The sequence below is a fragment of the Panthera onca genome, chromosome E3 (genome assembly GCF_046562875.1).
Source record: "Panthera onca isolate mPanOnc1 chromosome E3, mPanOnc1 haplotype 2, whole genome shotgun sequence".
NCBI lineage: Eukaryota > Metazoa > Chordata > Mammalia > Carnivora > Felidae > Panthera > Panthera onca.
Genome location: NC_138354.1, coordinates 31,505,445 through 31,522,134, shown reverse-complemented (window position 1 = coordinate 31,522,134; position 16,690 = coordinate 31,505,445). Strand labels below are relative to the sequence as shown.

The following is a 16,690-nucleotide window of genomic DNA, read 5'->3' as shown; positions in this document are numbered from 1 at the left end:
TCCTCGCCCTCCGCGAGCCTCTTCTGTCACAGGATGCTGACACCCTTCTCAAGGGGGACTCTGGCGACCTTCCTTTCCAGTTCCTTGGTCCTCCCTGCCCAGGACCCATTCACAGGTGCCATCTCGGACCCCTGGGATAGCCAGTGGCCTCCCGCCGGTGCCGCACACAGTGTCTGACTTGTGGCTGGAGCTCTTTCTGCACCGCTGCGCGCCTCGTCTTCCGTCACCTCCGTGAGGAGCTTGGTCTGCCCCGGCCCAGGGCCCGCCCACCGTTCTCAGAATGGCTCCTTTGCTTTTCAAAGCGCAGCATCGGGATCCATCAGACTAGGCGGTGTCACCACCACACGGGGCTCTGCTGGGGCCTCTGAGACCTTAAAGGTCCCGTCCTCTACCGGGCCTCCCCAGGGCTTGCCCATGGGACGGCGCCCCCAAAGGCCATCCGATGCCAGAGGACGACCCCAGGCTGGGCCGAGTCCAGACGGCAGGAAAATGGCCCAGGGAGCAAAGGGAGGGCTGGACCTTAGCGGGGGGGGGGGGGGGGGGAGACCTCCCCGTGTCCTCACCCTGCGCCTCAGTCCCTCACTTGGTTCACCTCGGGGGAGGCAGCCTCCCCCACCCCAGGTCCAACGGTGCGGGACTCTTGCCACGTGCGGCCGCCCCTTCCTCCCGCCGCCAGCAGCGCCCCGGTCTGGTGAGCCCGAGGGGACGGGAGCCCCACTCTCCGGGCCCAGGCTCCGGGCAGCCACGGCTGTGTGAGCAGGGGTGGGGCTGAAGACGGAATGGATGCGTGGCCGTTACAAAATAATCAGAGCAGTGACCGTGGTCATCAGAGCTGTCTGTGATCCAGGGCCTCCTGCCTGTCCCCACCCCCCGTCTGTGGACCCGTGGGAGACGCTGCCCTGGCCCTTTCTGGTCAGGCCGCAGCCCCAGAAGGTAGCTACCTTCGTTGCCGGCTCCCAGGGGAGCAAGTCATGGATCCGTGGGGGTAGGGACTTGCCTGAGGTTCCAGGCCTGACCCCTGACCCCAGCGTCCGGGCCTTCTTGGCCCCTGCCGCCTCCCCTCTTCACACCCCCATCCCCCCAGAAGGCAGCGAGGGCTGCCCTGTCTTGCCAGGGCTAAAAGCGGCAGTGAGGCTGTGGCATGTTCCGCCCGCTCTACACGTAGGAGGGTGGCACAGAGACCTCCTTCTCTGCCTGACCTGGAAAGTCCCCTATTCTCGGGCTCCGGGGCAGAACGCACCTTGCCCGGCTACTTTCCGGCGAAACACGGCTGGTGTGCTGCCGGCCGAGGGCCAGGCCCGCTGCTCTCCTTGCTCTCAGTCCTTCTGGACAGTCACTCACGCGGGGCGCTCTGCTTTTTAAGCCCCATTGAAGAAGCGAGGGGCCTGACACTCAGGGTGCGGGAGTCCCTCCCACACGGTCCCTCGGGATTTGAACCCAGGCTGGCGGCTCCTCTTCCTCGAGCCGCGTGGGGCCGGCTGCGTGGACTCGGTGCGTCCGGAATAACGGCCGGGAGAGGGGAGAGGGGAGACTGTGCGGGGAGTGCGGGCGCTGTGCCCAGATGGGCCGCCCCTCACTGCGGGTCCTCTCTGAGCCTCAGGGCCCTCCTCTAGAAATGGACTTATTAAAGGTGGGAGCGGGAACATCTCACTTACACCTCTGTGGGGGGGGAGCCTGCTCTCAGCACCTCAGGTGTGTTAACTCACTTGCCCCTCCCGTCACCTAACGGAGGGGGGCACAAGGGGCTGGGGAACTTGGCCCGGGTCCCTCCGTCTCTGAGCGGAGATGCCTGCCCTTGGCAGTCTGCTTCCTCAGTTAAACAAGACCTAAGGCCTGGCATGTGGCCAGCCACACGGCAGGCTCAGAAGTTTGCTTCCCTTCAGCGAGTGCTCCGAGACCCACGGCCCCGTGCCCGGCTGGCCCTCGCCCAGCCCTGGCACCTCCTCATGCCGCAGTGACTGTGCCATTGCCGTCTGGCTCTGGTGGGCATGTACAGACGGTTGGTTGCAGTTTCCCTCCCCTCCGAGCTGTGTGCCCTGAGGGTGAGCCCTCTGGGAGTTACTTCTGTCTGGTGCCCACCAGAAGTTCTCCAAGGTGGCTTGAACTGAAGCCCCCACCCACCCAGCCCCATGACCTTGCCAGGACAGTGGGCGGGGCCCAGCGCCCGTCTGGTCCCAGCGCCAAGGGGCGCTGCTGGGAGAGGTGGCGTTCCTGGACTCCACCGCCCTGTATGAGCCTCGCTCTCGGCTCAGCCCTGGGGGACTCAGGGTGGGCCTGGGTCTGTCCGGCTCTTCCTCGTCTCTGGCCGTGTGTGCTTCCGGAAGTTGCCGGGTCTCACTGGAGCAGCAGTGTGGGCAAGCAGGTGCTTGGGCACAGCCAGCAGGACCAGGGAAGCCCTGCTCTCCTGGGGCCTTGGTTTGCTTGGGGGCAGAAACTTGAACAGGTAATTCTACCTGCCGGCGAGGGGTCAGGGCCGACTTCTCACAAGGGAGAAGTGGGCCCTGTAAGGGCATCTGGGCAGGCATTTCAACAAGGAGCAGCCAGGACAAGGAGAGGAGGGCCCAGAGGGGCGAGCACGGACAGATCATGTAATATCTTGGGACTTATGGCCACACCTATAGCTGGGTATTAATCATAGCATTGGGCTTTATGTTAAATGATGGTTTCTTGGGGACATAGGAAAATCCTGGGGTAGGACCTTGACCTTAACAATTTTTGTCATCATCTGTGCCATTGGAGTGTCTGGGTGCCAGGCCCCCCGAAGCTACTGAGCATTAGTGTCTTCTGAGTCCCACACAGCTGGGAAGGGGTTGGAGCAGGGTTTAGTTCCTTGTACCAGGAGCCCAGCCCTAAGGCCAGTGTGTCCGCTACCCCCTGCCTCCTGCATCTTCATAGCTCTCCACCTCCACAACCATCTCTAAAAAGAAAAACTAGCTGCTTGCATCAGCCTGAGGTGATCCCGGGGGCTGGCATGTTGGTGTCCTGGGTGATGCTCAGGGGGGACAGGAGAGTCACCAGGCAAAGTCCGTTCCAGCGTTTAGCGTGGGACGTGTTGGGTGATAGATGAGTTTGTCGGCAGTCACATACGCATAAAGGAGAGAGCCCATTGCTGGTCCTCGTGCTTGGGGCCAGCAGGCCATGCCCTCTTGGTGTCGTGCAGCCACGGACGGATACAGCTGCTCCCTGGCTGTAGAGCGTGGTCCACAGGCCCGATCCTACCCACTGCCTGTTTCTGTCAATTGTGCTGGAACACAGCCACACACATTCAGTCACGGACTGTCTGTGGTGTCTTTACGCTCCTAGGGCTGAGTAGTTGTCACGGGAGTGGCCCACAGAGCCTGAAATGTTGACTTCACTCAGAAGTTTGCTGATCCCTAGACTCTTGAGGCTGACCTGCCTGGGGTGGGATGGAAAACTCGCCACGGTACATCTTTCAGAGGAAAAAGCAGGAGCACAGTGCATACGTTTCCACTTTTAAAAATAGCAAACAGTATATATGCGCACACACCCTCACCTGTCTTTATGTACATGCTCTATACGTAATGGATCGTTGTAGAAAGATACAGTGAAAAATAACTGCGGTGGCCTGGAGGATGGGGGTGGGAAGACTCATTTCCTACGTTTATCTCTGCACGCTTTTTTATTTTGCACCACTTTTTGTGTTTCTTACTCAAGAAAATAATTTAGTCCCAAAGTATACTGAAGCTGAAGAGTGGAGATAAGGAAGACGGAGAAGGGAGTATCTTTTGCCTTATTTACCTTTTTCAGGAAGATGGAGTCACTGTCTCTTTATACGTGGGATGCTTCTTATTTGAATGGCATTTTCATAAGACCTACTTGAGAGAAAGCTGTAAGAGAAACTTGGAATGGCTGGTTATATTGAAATGCACATAAACTTTCAGTTGAACCCTCGAGGTGGAAAGGCTTGGGGGCACCATAGAGAACGATCTAAGCCTGTCTTCCTCTTGAGCTGCGCGAGGCATCCCTGTAAGCAAAGTGCCATTTTGGTGAGGGGAACAGAGCCTTTTTGTCTTCTGATGGTCGTCTCGTTCCTTGGATGAGTCCTGATCTGGTCTTGAATGGTGAGACAGGGCACACATCGGCCAGGAAAACACCAGAAAATCTTCACCAGCCATGCGGATCTCATACCCACCAAACTTCATGGACCGTGCTCAGATCTGCCCTCTTCCAAGGAGAGCTTAAAACTCTTTCTCCAGAAGGTCCAGATACAATCAGATGTTCAACCAGTTTGCCAACCCACCACAATACCTGCCCTTGACCTCAAGGATAAATGGAACAGTTCTCCTTTTAGCCACTCTTCCGGTTTGCAGAATCACCCCCAAGTGACTTGTTACTTTCAATCTGTGGCTCTCAGCCGTGGTGCACGCACTGGATCCACCCGGAAGGGGTCTAGTAAGACAGAGGTCAAGCCCTGCACGGTGCCATAGGACTTCTTATTTCTGTGTCCCACTGGTGATTCTTAAGGGTACCCAGGGTGGAGAACCCCAGCTTGAGGGAGGTGTTGGAGGAGACGCTGGGAAGGTGGTGGAGTTAGAAGACCCTAAGCTTACCTTGTCCCATGGGTACAACTGGATGGCACATCAGCATAAATACCCCACAGACTCTGCGGGTACCGGCAGAGAAGACGATGCATTAAAGAGGACAGCAAAGGGCAGAGACGTGGTGGGGAACGAAACAGGCCCTCGCCGTCCACGGTCAGGAGGGGGCAGTGGCTGCAGAGGAGGGCAAGAAATGGACAGTCACACCAGGGAGCCTGAAGGAGGAAGACGCATTCCCGTAACCTATGGCTTTGAAAGTGGTATGTGCCGAATTCTGGGGGGTTTTAAAACCAGAGGGATTTAAAGCCCATAATTTTTAAATCACCAGCTTCTGGGAGACAGGAAACGGAGTCTCCACCCCTAAAGAGAGAACTGGACAAACAGCCCACGGAAACAGGGCATAGAAGCAGCAGTTTGAATAACGTCTGGGGCCTGCCGGGGGCGGGGGCAGTTATGTACTCACCTCAAAGCAGGTCCCAGGGAGGATTCGCCAGGAACAAAGGAGCTGGCGGGTGCCATCTCTGTCCTCCACCCCCACACGGGACCATCTTCTGGGACCAGTGCGCAGCCAGCATCCACCACCCAACTTGCTTACGCCGAGCCTCACCCCCCTGCGCTTCAGCAGATGGGCCCTTTCCGGTCACCTGCCTCCGGTCCCCATGCTGCGGGTCCCCTCCCCCAGAAGACAGGTACACACCTTGCCAACACCACGTCTGCCACACCGCGCTCTGCGGGGCCTCACCCGGGTAGCAGTGGGGGCAGGCCCTGTGGAGGCTGCAAGCAGACTTCGTTGACAGTGCACGCCATGCCCTGGGACCGAACAGCGCCCCCAGCAGGCCAGGAGAGCCTCTGCAGGTGACTGGACTGAAGGAGGCAGCAGCCCGGACAACACCGGGTGCATGCAGCTCGCTGAGGAAACACCCCTCGGCGCACCGGGTTCTGGGGGCCAGGGGACCCTGCACTGCAAGGCCTACAGCACCCCTTATTCCTAAGACCATTACTTCCGAGAGCACGAGATGTAGCTGACATTCCAACACACGGGACACAGAGTTGGACCGGAGGAGACAGAAGACTACGTCCCAGAGGAAAGCACAGCACACAGTCGCAGATGAGATGGATACAAGTCATATGTCGGTAGAGAATTTCATGGTCATAACGATGCTCATTAGACTTGAAAAAACTGGAGGATATCCGTCAGAGTCGTAATGAGATAAAAAAAGACCCAGACACAGATAATACAGTAAGTGAAATTAAAAATGCTCCAGATGGAATAAACGGCCACAGCTTCAGCAGCAAACAGCTCGGTGCCACAAGTGCTCCAGGGTCCAGCGTGGCAGCGGGCAGCAGCCACGCGAAGCCACCCCCCAGCTATGGAAGGCAGCTCCCAGCAAATGGAATATTGACCGGGTCTCTACACTTGGTTTATAAGCGAAATGAAAAGCAAATCTCTCTCAGTGGCCATTTTTCACCGATGAGCGGCTGAGACCATCGGATCCATGGCACCCATGTGCTGGGGCCTAGGACGCCACGATGGAGCACCCCAGTGGCTTATTAAAAAGAACGGGCAATCCTAGGGCTCCCGGCAGGTGCTACTCACGCAGACGTGGATTCCTTTGGTGCCGCGACAGTAGCCAGCGGGAGCAGAAGAGGGAGTTTCTGAAAGGTTTGCCAAGCGGACACGTCAGGTCCAGAAGACCCTACAGGTCAAGGAGTACGTACGTGGGGGACATCTGGGCTGTGTCCTGGGTGACCAGCAGTACTCCCTTCCAGCTGAGGGCCTGGGCCAGGCTCCGGCTGAGCGCCAGGTACACAGTGTCCGTCACCGGGACGTGATGTCCCCACAGAGCTCCCCGTCTCCATGACAGTGCATCCCTACGGCCCGGGAAGTCCACGTTTTGCGGGCCGGGGGCAGGAAGCTTCTCCACCATGTTCTCCCTGGTCTCCCACCCACTGGTTGGAACACTCCATCCCCGCGTGGACCCCAGGATGGCTCCACCAGGACCAGAAGGACGGGACTCCACTTGGACCTGGGAGCCGTCTTGTCCGAGGCGAGATGAGCCCTGCTGGAGGTGGCAGGAGGGGACTTTTATCAAGCACCCAGAATGGTGCCGTGCTCTGTCACACAGACCTGCCAGAGAGGGTCCTGCAGCATCCTTCCTTGAACTCTTTTGTGCCATTTTGTAAAACAGCCTTGAGATGTAGTTCATGTTCCATGCAATTCAGGCATTTCAAGCATGCACAAATTACATTTTTATCACATCCTGAAGGCACCCCGTATCTCCCCGGCTCCTGGCAGCCACATGCTTCCTGTTTCTCCAGATCGCGCTATCTGGACGAATGGAGTCACCGAGTACACGGACTTTGGAGGCCGGCATCCATCACAGCAAGCGTTTGCAAGGTTTGGCCCTGCTGCGTCCCGCATGGAGGCGGCCCCGTTCCCCTCTCCCCCCGAGGGGTTTTGTTGGGCCTGAGAGGTCAGTTAGCACGTGCCCCCTGCGCGGGGGGAAACACGGATTCCTAGGTGTTCCGTGACACGGGGGCATAAGGAAGTAAAGACCCCACACTGGCAAGACCCACGTGCTCTCCTGTTAGGTATAAGAGTGAACTGGGTCCTGTGGGGATGCAAAAGGAAGAGAAGAATTTTAACAAGATCTTTTTGTACAGAACACTCCGGGCCTCAGCTTCTCTTCCTTGATCACACTGTGACTTTACTTGCTAGTAGAGAGGGGACGTCATTCACGGGGGAGTTTTATTTTCTGCTTGTAAGGAAAAGGAAGGTCAGAGTCCTTTCCTTGCATTTACCGCTCTCCGAACCCGTGGCCGCAGCGGTGTTCTGGAGCGGAGTTCTCTGCCACTTGTCACTCAGAGCAGAGTTTCATTACTGCTGCAGCTGAGTGACAACACTGCCTTGTACGGCTAGGCCACGTCCTCCATTCTGCTGATGTTTGGGTTGTTGACGCTTTTTGGCCATTCTGACTAACGCTCAACGTCCAGCTTTCTGCGTCGGACGTGTTTTCATTTCTCTTCGGCAAGCGTCGAGAGCTGCCAGGTCCTGCGGTCACTGTAGTCACTTGAACTGCTGGACCGTCTTCCAAAGCAGCCACCACACTTAGCATTCGCGCTGATGGGTAGTGGGGTTCTGCTTTCTCCACATCCTCCCCAACATTTGTTGCAGCCACCTTGGGGCTGCAGAGTGATACTTCATTACGGTTTGGATGTGCGCGTTCCGAAAGCTGATGTCGTTGAGCATCTTTTCGCGTGCTTCTGGGTTATTTGGATATTGTCCTTGGAGAAATGTCTTTTCAGATTTTGGCTCCTTTTGTAATTCACTTGTCTGAATGGCAGTTTTTACTATGATCCAGCTTATGGAGGGGACTCGGAATCCCAGGGTGCATCAGTGACCTGTCTAGGTAGTCCAGCTGGTAAATGATACAGTGCAAGATTTCTGTCCCCAGGTCCCCTGCTTTTTCTACCCGGGCAAGGGGACAAGGTCATGGTCTCCCAGGAGACACAGAACAGAGGAGAGACGCCCCTTCGTGCTGAAGTAGATCTAAAAAGATTACCTGGGGGCACCTGGGTGGCTCAGTCGGTTATGCATCTGGCTGTTGACTTCTGCTCAGGCCAAGATCTCATGGTTCATAGGTTCCAGCCTGCATCAGGCTCCACTCTCTCTGCTCCTCCCCCAGCTCATGTGCTCTGTCTCCCTCTCAAAATCAATAAATAAAGTAAAAACAACAGCAGCACCAGCAATAATCTGCCTTATTTCAGGGCGTCTCCATCAGTGTGAGGCTTCCCGCCTCCCTGGACTGGCCTGTGCAACAACCTTGGCCCCAGCACTCTCGAGGGAAAGGACCCAGGGAGTGGGCAGCTCTCCTTCCCTCTCAGAGGGGCTCAGCTGTGCTCCAGGCACCGCACCCCCTGCTCCTCCCGGGTGAAACAGACCCACCGTCTCCGGTCTTGCCATACTATTCAATTGCCAGTGTTCGACGTAAAAATAATTGTACGCTGGTAAGAACATGTGATCTACCCTGCTCCGTTTTAAGAGTACAGTACGTTCTCGGGGGTTCACAGGGACAGTGTTGCAGCTAAGGGCTCTAGAAAGGATCCGGGTTTGCTTCCTAACTCCGCACTCAGGAAACTGCTGTTCCACTCTTGATTCCAGGACTGTGACCATTTTCCACACCACCTGTAAGTGGAATCCCGTGGAGTTTACCCTCTGCAAACTCCCCTCACTTAGCATAATGTCCTCCGGGTCCATCCGTGGGGTCGCATGGGTCATAATTTCCTTTAAGGCTGAGTGACATCCCGTCATACATGTACACGTTTTCTTCATCCATTCATCACCCGCGGGCACTTAGCTCGTTTGCAGGTCTTGGCTGTTGTGCGTAAGGCTGCCGCAAGCTCGGGGGTGCAGATACCTTTTCAGCATCCCGATTTCAGTTCCTTCGGGTACACACCCCGAGGGATGGCTGGACTTTGCGGTGCTTCCCTCTATAATCGTTCGAGGAAGCTCCATGCCGTCTCCCGTAGCAGCTGTAGTGTTTGACACTCCCACCGACAGTGTGCAAGGCTTCCGGGCCCACACTTGCCCAGCGAAACTCCGTGTCTTGTGAGAATTGCCATTCTGACAGGTGTGAGGCGAGACCTTATTGTGGTTTTCATTTGCGTTTCCCCAGTGACAGGACCATCTTGGCACTAAAGTGGACGTTTCTCCAGAGACAGTGTGCAAATGGCCAACGGGTATAGGAAACTATTTGGGACAGTTTTTGACCTACAAAAACCGTGGCCTTAGAGGCTGCCAGCTCTTATCCAACTGCTTCTCCATCTCCCCAGCCATTACTACGGCTTCCTGCTCCCCCTGGACTTTCTCCGGAGGTCACACACTCAGTATGAGGCCAGCCACCCTCCTCCAGTGGCCTCCATGGCCCTGGGTTTACGGAAGTCACTGCAAAAGCTTCTGCCCATCGCAACCAGCAGTGCAGCCAAGCTCATGGTCACTGCTTGCCGTGGCCTTGAGGATGGAGCTGTCCCTGGCCCCAGTCTGGCCCCTGTCCCACCTACATTCATGGTCAGGCTCTCAGCCCCAGCGGCAATTCTGAGAGGCCACACGCATCATCCCAGTGATACCTCACTGCAGCCCCGTGGAAAATCCTGCCTCCTGAGGAGAAGCAGCTGGCCGTGTCTGGCAGGCTCCCACCCCTCCCCTCCTGGCCCAGGGCCCTTTGCACCATGAACCACACAACTCTCTTCTCATCCTTTTCAGCTCTTCCTCCTCTACCCACTGCGATGACCCAGGCTGGTGCCCTGCTCAGAACACCCTGTGTTTACCCCTGCTGGGGCAACTTCTCTGGGGTCCGCCCTGCCTGTCCCACGTGGGGCTGGGGGGCCCCTTTCTGCCTAACACAGTATCTGGCAACATAACTCACGTGGTCAGAGTGGCTAACTGTCCCTGGAACTCTCAAAATAGCTCCACCTTTAGTGTATCCTGGGAGCTAAGGTTCGAGAACAAGGCACTTGCCTGAAGAAGTGCAGCCAGCCTGTGGCTTTCCATGTGGCCGACTCCCATTCCTGGGCACAGCATCCTGACGGCCACATGCTCATCCCCCTGTGACAGGTAGGGGAACAAGGCTCAGACAGCAAGGCACCCTGCCCGTGGGCGGCAGGACTGGGACCTGACTCCCAGCCCGGGCCCTAATGCCAAAGGCTGTGTCCCCACACAGCGGATGCCATTTGTCGACAGAATGATGTTCCTACTGACTTGCAACTCTCCCTCCCAAGAGCCACTTACCTCGGGGCCAACAGGCTCTGGTAGGACTCCCTCACATGTCGTGCCCAATAACCGTGGCCACAGAGCGAGGGGCAGCTACTTGGACCCTGGATCCTGAACGGGCGGGGGGGTGGGGGTAGTTTCAAATGACATTTATATCCAAGTCCTCCTGAACAGTGCCACGATTCCTTCCATCATCTTCTACCCATCATGTAAGGGGCCTTCCGGGATAAAGAGACCTTTTGGTAACTCAGGTAATACTGAGAGAGAAGGACAGGCTGCCCTTGGGCCTATGGCCATATGTCCTTCTGAAGGAGGGTCGTGCGGCTAAGCAGCTGGCCAGGCCACAGGAATGAGGAGTCACAGCTCACCCTTGTTCAAGGTGTGAACAAGGGTCCTCTCCCTCTGCATACAGAGCAGAGCATCACCCCCCCCCACCCCCCACCCAACTCCTGAGGGAGAAGGGAGACACTCAAAGGAAGTTTTCATTTTGTCCTGGAGATGTTGTCCTCAACAAGGGACTTCTCACTGAGCACAACGGCTATGTCCCTCAACAGGCATGACAATCATATCATTGTAAGCAAGACCAGTGCCGAGTGGCAGGAAGGAATTGGGAGACTGCGCAGAACTCACCGGGACCCCCGGGGGCAGAGGCAGATTCTTTTTGAACGTGAGCCATCCCCTAAGCCATCTAGATGGGGCCTGGCTGACCGGGTCTGCCACCTACACCTGGGTGGCCTCGGTCCTGCCGAGCCTTTGTGCTCCTCGGTGGATGGGCGGTCTTCCCTTGCAGAGTCTGGGCGGACCCAGGTCACACATGTGAAAAGATGCTGGCACAGGGACGCTCATGACCTGAGTTTCATCTCAACCTGTTTTTTTGCAAGTATTTTGCGCCAGTAAGATGTATACTGTAGAAGTTTTTTCTTCTCATTTTTGAGCAGCTTAAGCTCACCCTTCAGAGACCACTGCTGTTCATGTACCAACTCTTAATGATTCCACTATTCAGTTCTCAGTCTTTGCCAGACAGGGTGACCCCAAGAATCTCCACGTCCCAGTCCCCAGAACTTAGGACTGTGTCCCCTTACGTGGTGCAGGGGACTCTGCAGATGTCGTTAAGGGTCTGGAAAAAGGCAGATGGCTTAAGTGGGCCTCGTGTGATCGCAAAGGTCCTTTGAACAGGGAGAAAGAACTGGAAGCGCCGAGGAAGCACTCTCGGCCGGGGCCTCCGGAAGAAGCCAGCCGTGCCGCCGCTCTCTGCTGAGCTCTGTAAGACCATTTTGGACGTACAGCCTCCACAACCATAAGACGGTACATTTTGCATTAAAGCCACTAAGTAGGGGGGTCACAGGTTACAAGAACCGTAGGAAATAAGACCGAGTTCTCCACCTCTGCATTCATGGCCGCAGCCTGGACCCCTCAAGTCCCCCCTCCACCTGGCAGACAGGGGTCACTTTAAGTGCATCCGGACCGTGGCCTCCCCCGGCGAGAGCCTGCAGGCGGGGCCACCTCACAGCCCTCCACCCTGTCCCTGGGAGCCGAGAGCCTCCCGCCTGGGCCTGCACACCCTCTCGGGCAGCTCCTGCCCTCCTGGGGGCCACAGCCTCCTGCCCATTGCTGCTCTGGCCACCTCTGTGACTTATCTTATGTGTAACATCCACCTCCCCTGGGGCCTGGGGGGTTTTGTCCACTGTTGTAGCTGCAGGGGCTCGAACAGGGTCCCACCCACATGGGTGCTCAACCACGGAACAGAGGGACAAAGCGACACATCCCACAGGTTCTTCCTGTGCCTGGTAGGTCACACGCCCTTCCTGTTGCGTCCTGGGTCCTCATGACCCGTCCTCCCCAGTCGGTCTGTAGCGCTCCTGCTGTCCTGCTGTCACGTAGACCATTTGAAACCAAGTAATCGTCTCAGTTGGACTCTGGTGGCTTGTTGGCTCTTCGACACAACGCCGTGAGGCGCGTCCTCATAATTAGACATTGGTCTAAATCCGGGTTATTCTCTCAGGATGAGTTCCACCAGAAGCGCCCATTTTTGCTACACCCTCCTTGACGTTAAATGCAATGTTCTCCAAAGCATTTTCTTTTTCTCTCGTCTCCCAGCCAGGGCACGCTTCAGTGACGACGGGGGAGGAAAGCCACGGCCGGCCTGTTCTTTCACAGCCTTCAAACTGGGGCCAGAGCTAACCCCCCCAAAGCTAGTTGGACGCACACCTAACGCTCGGGGGCTTTTGAAGACGGAAAATGCGCATGATCCGGGTTTTCCATTTCCCCTGTTGCACTCACCAGAGCTGGGTAGCGACTGTCCCCTCTGAGACCACTCCTGCCGTCCTCACACCCCGCTGGTTGGACGCCCCGCCTGGAGCCGTTTGCATTTGGAAGCCCTGACTTAATCAGATTCTCCCCTGCTCTGTCTTACAGCGACATTACTCCTCCCGGAGAACCACTGACCAAGAACAGCCGACCCAAAGCGGCTTCCCGCTTCCCCAAGCTGTCCCGAGGTCACCCCAGAGAGACACGCAACGTGGAGCCCCAGAGCGGCGACCTCTGACCTCAGCAGCATCCCAGACTCGGGCCCTATGTGCCGCGCCAGCTGCCTCTCCCCAGCAGCTCTGCGTCCGGCCTGGCCGCAGCGGCTGGTCCCTTACTCCTTGGAGTGACAGCCACGTCCACCCGGTGACCCCCAGGGAGCTCACCCTCCCCACCGGCTCCAGGACCCTAATTAAACTGCTCAGTCTCAGAGGGCAAGGAGGCTCCTCGCTGGACGGCCACACGCACACTCTCCCAGGGCCGGCGCTGGGCAGCCCAGGGGCAGCGGGAGGGTGGGCGCCAGGTCGAGCTCACAGCCCTCTGGGTGACGTGCACAACTCTGAGATTCCGTTGGGTCAGAAACCTCGTCTTGACTCTTTCCCACGTGGGAATTAGAAGGACTGTTACCCTTTTTCCTTTAATGTCACTGCCTGCTGTAACCTTTGGACACGTGGGGTTCAGAGCGGGAGGTCTTCCCCCTTCCCCTTTCGCTCTCCACCAGTGGTCATCAGACAACCTGCTGTGGCCCCCGTGGCCAGCAGTGGCCGACGCGGCCTCCTTGTGAAGGAGCCCTTAGCGATGCTGAACTGGGGTGCTTGCAGCACTTTCCCTGCCTTCCTGGGTTGGCTTCTGGACGTACCGGCCCACGTAGGAAGCCTGAGGCCGCCCCGGGCCCACGCGCACCTCCGTGGGCTTGGTGGCACCTCCACCATCTGGGCCAGCCCTCGGCAGCAACCTAGGGACCCTAGGCTGGGCAGAATCCAGGGCCTTGACCTCACTAGCCAAGAGGCCTCGAGGTCATGAGAGACATTCTGTTCTGCGAACCATCGTGGAAGAGGCCGTGGCCCCGGGGCCTTGCACACCTAGCACCTGGGCCCTGCGGTGCTCACCGTGGCTCCCTGCGAACTTGGACCGTGTCCACTCTGAACAGATCGTGGTCCTTCCCTAAAAACACGCTCGTGCTGGACTCTCTACCCCCCATGTGCTCTTGGTGCCCCCGGCCTGGATTCTTCGGTTCCCCCATCTCAGAGCAGGCCCCGTGGGCTGGGGCGGAGTGGGGAAGGGGCTGAAAAGGAGCAGCTCTGCCCGGCTCACGCTCCACTGCTCCCACATCCGATCACCTGAGAACCAGAGCCCTTTCACAGTGTCAACGTCCAGAATCACACAACTGTCATGCTCAGCTGGTGCATATCGTCACGCGGAACTTGCGCCTTCGGGGGGAAATGCTGACATACTAGATCAGATGTGAGACGGAGCAGGAGGAAGATGGGGCTTGAGGTGTTTGTGAAAAGCGGCCAGTGGAAGGCTGACGACATCCGCCTTCTGGGGTTGCTCGAGTCAGCCTGAGACTTGGCAAGCCACCCGGTAAGCATCGAGCCTTTTCCCGGTGGAGGGGAACTCTGGAAGGTCTGCGTGCAACCCCCTGCTCTCCAGAAGGAAGCGGAGACCGGGGACGCACAGCTCTGCAGGGCAGCCGATGGGCCCGAACCGCTTGTGAGGGGACGTTCAGCCAGGTGAGCCAGGCCCCGGTCCAGAACGAACGCCCTGTTGGCGGCGGTCGGAAGCCAGAGGGGCCCTGCTGTGAGCTCCTGGGGGTTCAGAGGCCCTGAGACGCCAAGTCCCCGAATGGCACCACGGGGTGTTGTTGGCCAAGGTGCCCACTGCACATGCCTTGCTGTCACCTCCAGCCCCCACGGTGCCAGGCGGCCCCCCTTGCTTGCTGTGCCATCGGAGTCCTCGTGGACTGAATCAGGGACCATCTGAAAGCTCAAGCAGCCCCAGGCCTGCCTCCACCTAGGTCACTTGGAGGCAGGTGTGTGGTGCCCACAGAGAGACGGTCCTACACTGCCAGCCTGGGAGCAGAACCCACCCCTGCGCTGTCCCCTGTTTGCATCAGATACGGAGTGGAGCCCCCTGTGTCTGACCCCCCCCCCCCGCACCCCACGCCGCCACCCCCACCCACGGGCAAAGGGTTCCGATCACCCAGCCTGGTGAGGACCTGACCTGAAACCAGTCTGCGTGTAAATCTGACCTCACCTTCTCTAAAACCCATCCCAGGAACCGGCTTTGACACTCTGTACAGGGATCCAAGTGCCCCGAACTGTACAGACAGATAGATGCCAGGCCTGGATAAACACTTACACACTCAGCCTCTATTTACAAAAAGAGAATCCCTGTCTTTGAAAGCTTAACTATTCATGGAGCACGGGCCCTGCACACAGACCACTGCCTCTGATTTCGGTTCAGACACGCACGTGACACACGACAGCAGCTCCTCCGAGCCTTAACTCTGGAGTCACGGAGAATGTTCGGCTGTGCTTCAGTCTATCCAGCTGCTTAGGACCCCTTGCCCTACTGTCTGGTGAGGCGGGATGGATGGATGGAGAAGCAGTGGAATTCTGGTTCCTGGAGAAGGAACCAGAGACCCGGGTCCAGCCCGGTGCAGGCTGGGATCGGATGCACAAGCCCCCCTCAGCCCCGTGCCCTGTCAGAAGGAAAGAACCAGAAATCGTTCCTGTCTCCTGGATCCAGTAAGATCCTTTGGTGCCTCCAAAGGTGGCATCTGAGGAAGGGGCAGCAGTGTTCCCCTGGGAGAGGACATTCTGTCCCCTGTTACCTTTAGCACCAATAATGAGGCACATGTGAGGGCTTTCTGGGTACAGAGGGATCACCTGACTGAGGTGTAAAGACGGAAACCATCGTATTAGGAGACCTGGCACGAGATGGGAACAGAGGGAGGGGTATGGGCCATGGTCTGTGGACAGGGTGTGACTGCACACGCCGGGCTCTGCTCCGTGGCTTGGCCCCTTGGAGTTCTCGGAGAACCACTCGGAGTTGGCACCGAATGCCAGGTGTGGCTTCTGCCTTTCAAAACAAGAGGCTGCCGAACCTGTCCACACCGCAGGCTGCATACAGCAGCAGCGGCCCATGCTGAGAGCCGACAGGCATGGCCGACCTGGTAATTGATCCACTTTGGGGCCGAGAGTCAGGAAACAGGAACGAAGAGCCACCAGCCCAGTTGCTCAGAGAATACCCTGATTGCCCAGCTCCCAGAACCCGGGTCACACTAAGTGTCCCCTTTTTCTCTCAGCTCCACAGGGGACAGTTTGCACGCCTGAGGCCCAGGTCTCTAGGCCTTGAACCGCACCCCACCCCCACTCCACCCGCTCCCCTTCACGTGGGGCACCAGCCAGCCCCCCACACGGAGGCCAGGCCTTGTTCTCTGAGGTCCCGGCAGCTACCCTCCCCACCAGGCTCTTCCAGAAGCTTTTATGCTTCAGCCTCTGGCCCCTCTGTACCAGGGCAGAGCCCGTTCCCGTGAGGGGCTCCGCTCCCCCGGGAACAACTCGCCTTGCCAGGGTGTGGACCTGACGCAGAGAACAGGCTTCCTTTTCCGCCCGGAGCCGCCAGAGAAAGACACTGCGAGGGCCCCGCCTGCGCAGGAAGAGCAGGCTGGCCCGGAAGTGTCCCCAAAGGGTCACACCTCAGGCTCCCTCTCAACCCCACAGGCAGTAATTGTCTTGAGCTTTCCTCAGTGTTTCACTGGGGCCTGCCACGCGTGGAGGACTCTGGAGGGGCTGCCCGCAGGCAGGCATCTGCTCCTGAGCAAGGTCTCACACAGCGATCATTCTTCCAAGTATTTTGCATTGTTTCATTAAAGCGAACATTAAATATTTGCTGTTCGGTTTGGCTTCTGTGCTAATTTTGCACAATTGTAGCACTGTATATTTTATCTAACACTTCTGTGCCAGAAAGTTCATTTCCATGTTTCTGTAACACGTGGTCTTGATTAGGTTTCTTAAATACAACTTCAGCTACGGGCTCAGGAGGCAAGAGG

At 57.6% G+C, this 16,690-nt stretch overlaps 1 protein-coding gene across 4 annotated transcripts in view; it reads left to right on the top strand.

Annotated features, from left to right (window-relative positions):
- SNX29 (sorting nexin 29) overlaps window positions 1–16,526 on the top strand; it is a 497,129-nt gene extending 480,603 nt beyond the window's left edge. For 3 of the 4 annotated variants that reach the window (XM_060648527.3, XM_060648525.3, XM_060648528.3), the window contains one exon: window positions 12,745–16,526. In XM_060648527.3, coding sequence (XP_060504510.2) covers window positions 12,745–12,874 — 130 coding nt within the window. In that variant the 3' untranslated portion in view covers window positions 12,875–16,526. Of the gene's footprint in view, window positions 1–12,426 lie in introns of all 4 variants that reach the window. The other variant, XM_060648526.3, reaches the window with a different exon arrangement.
- Window positions 16,527–16,690: the final 164 nt, after the last annotated feature.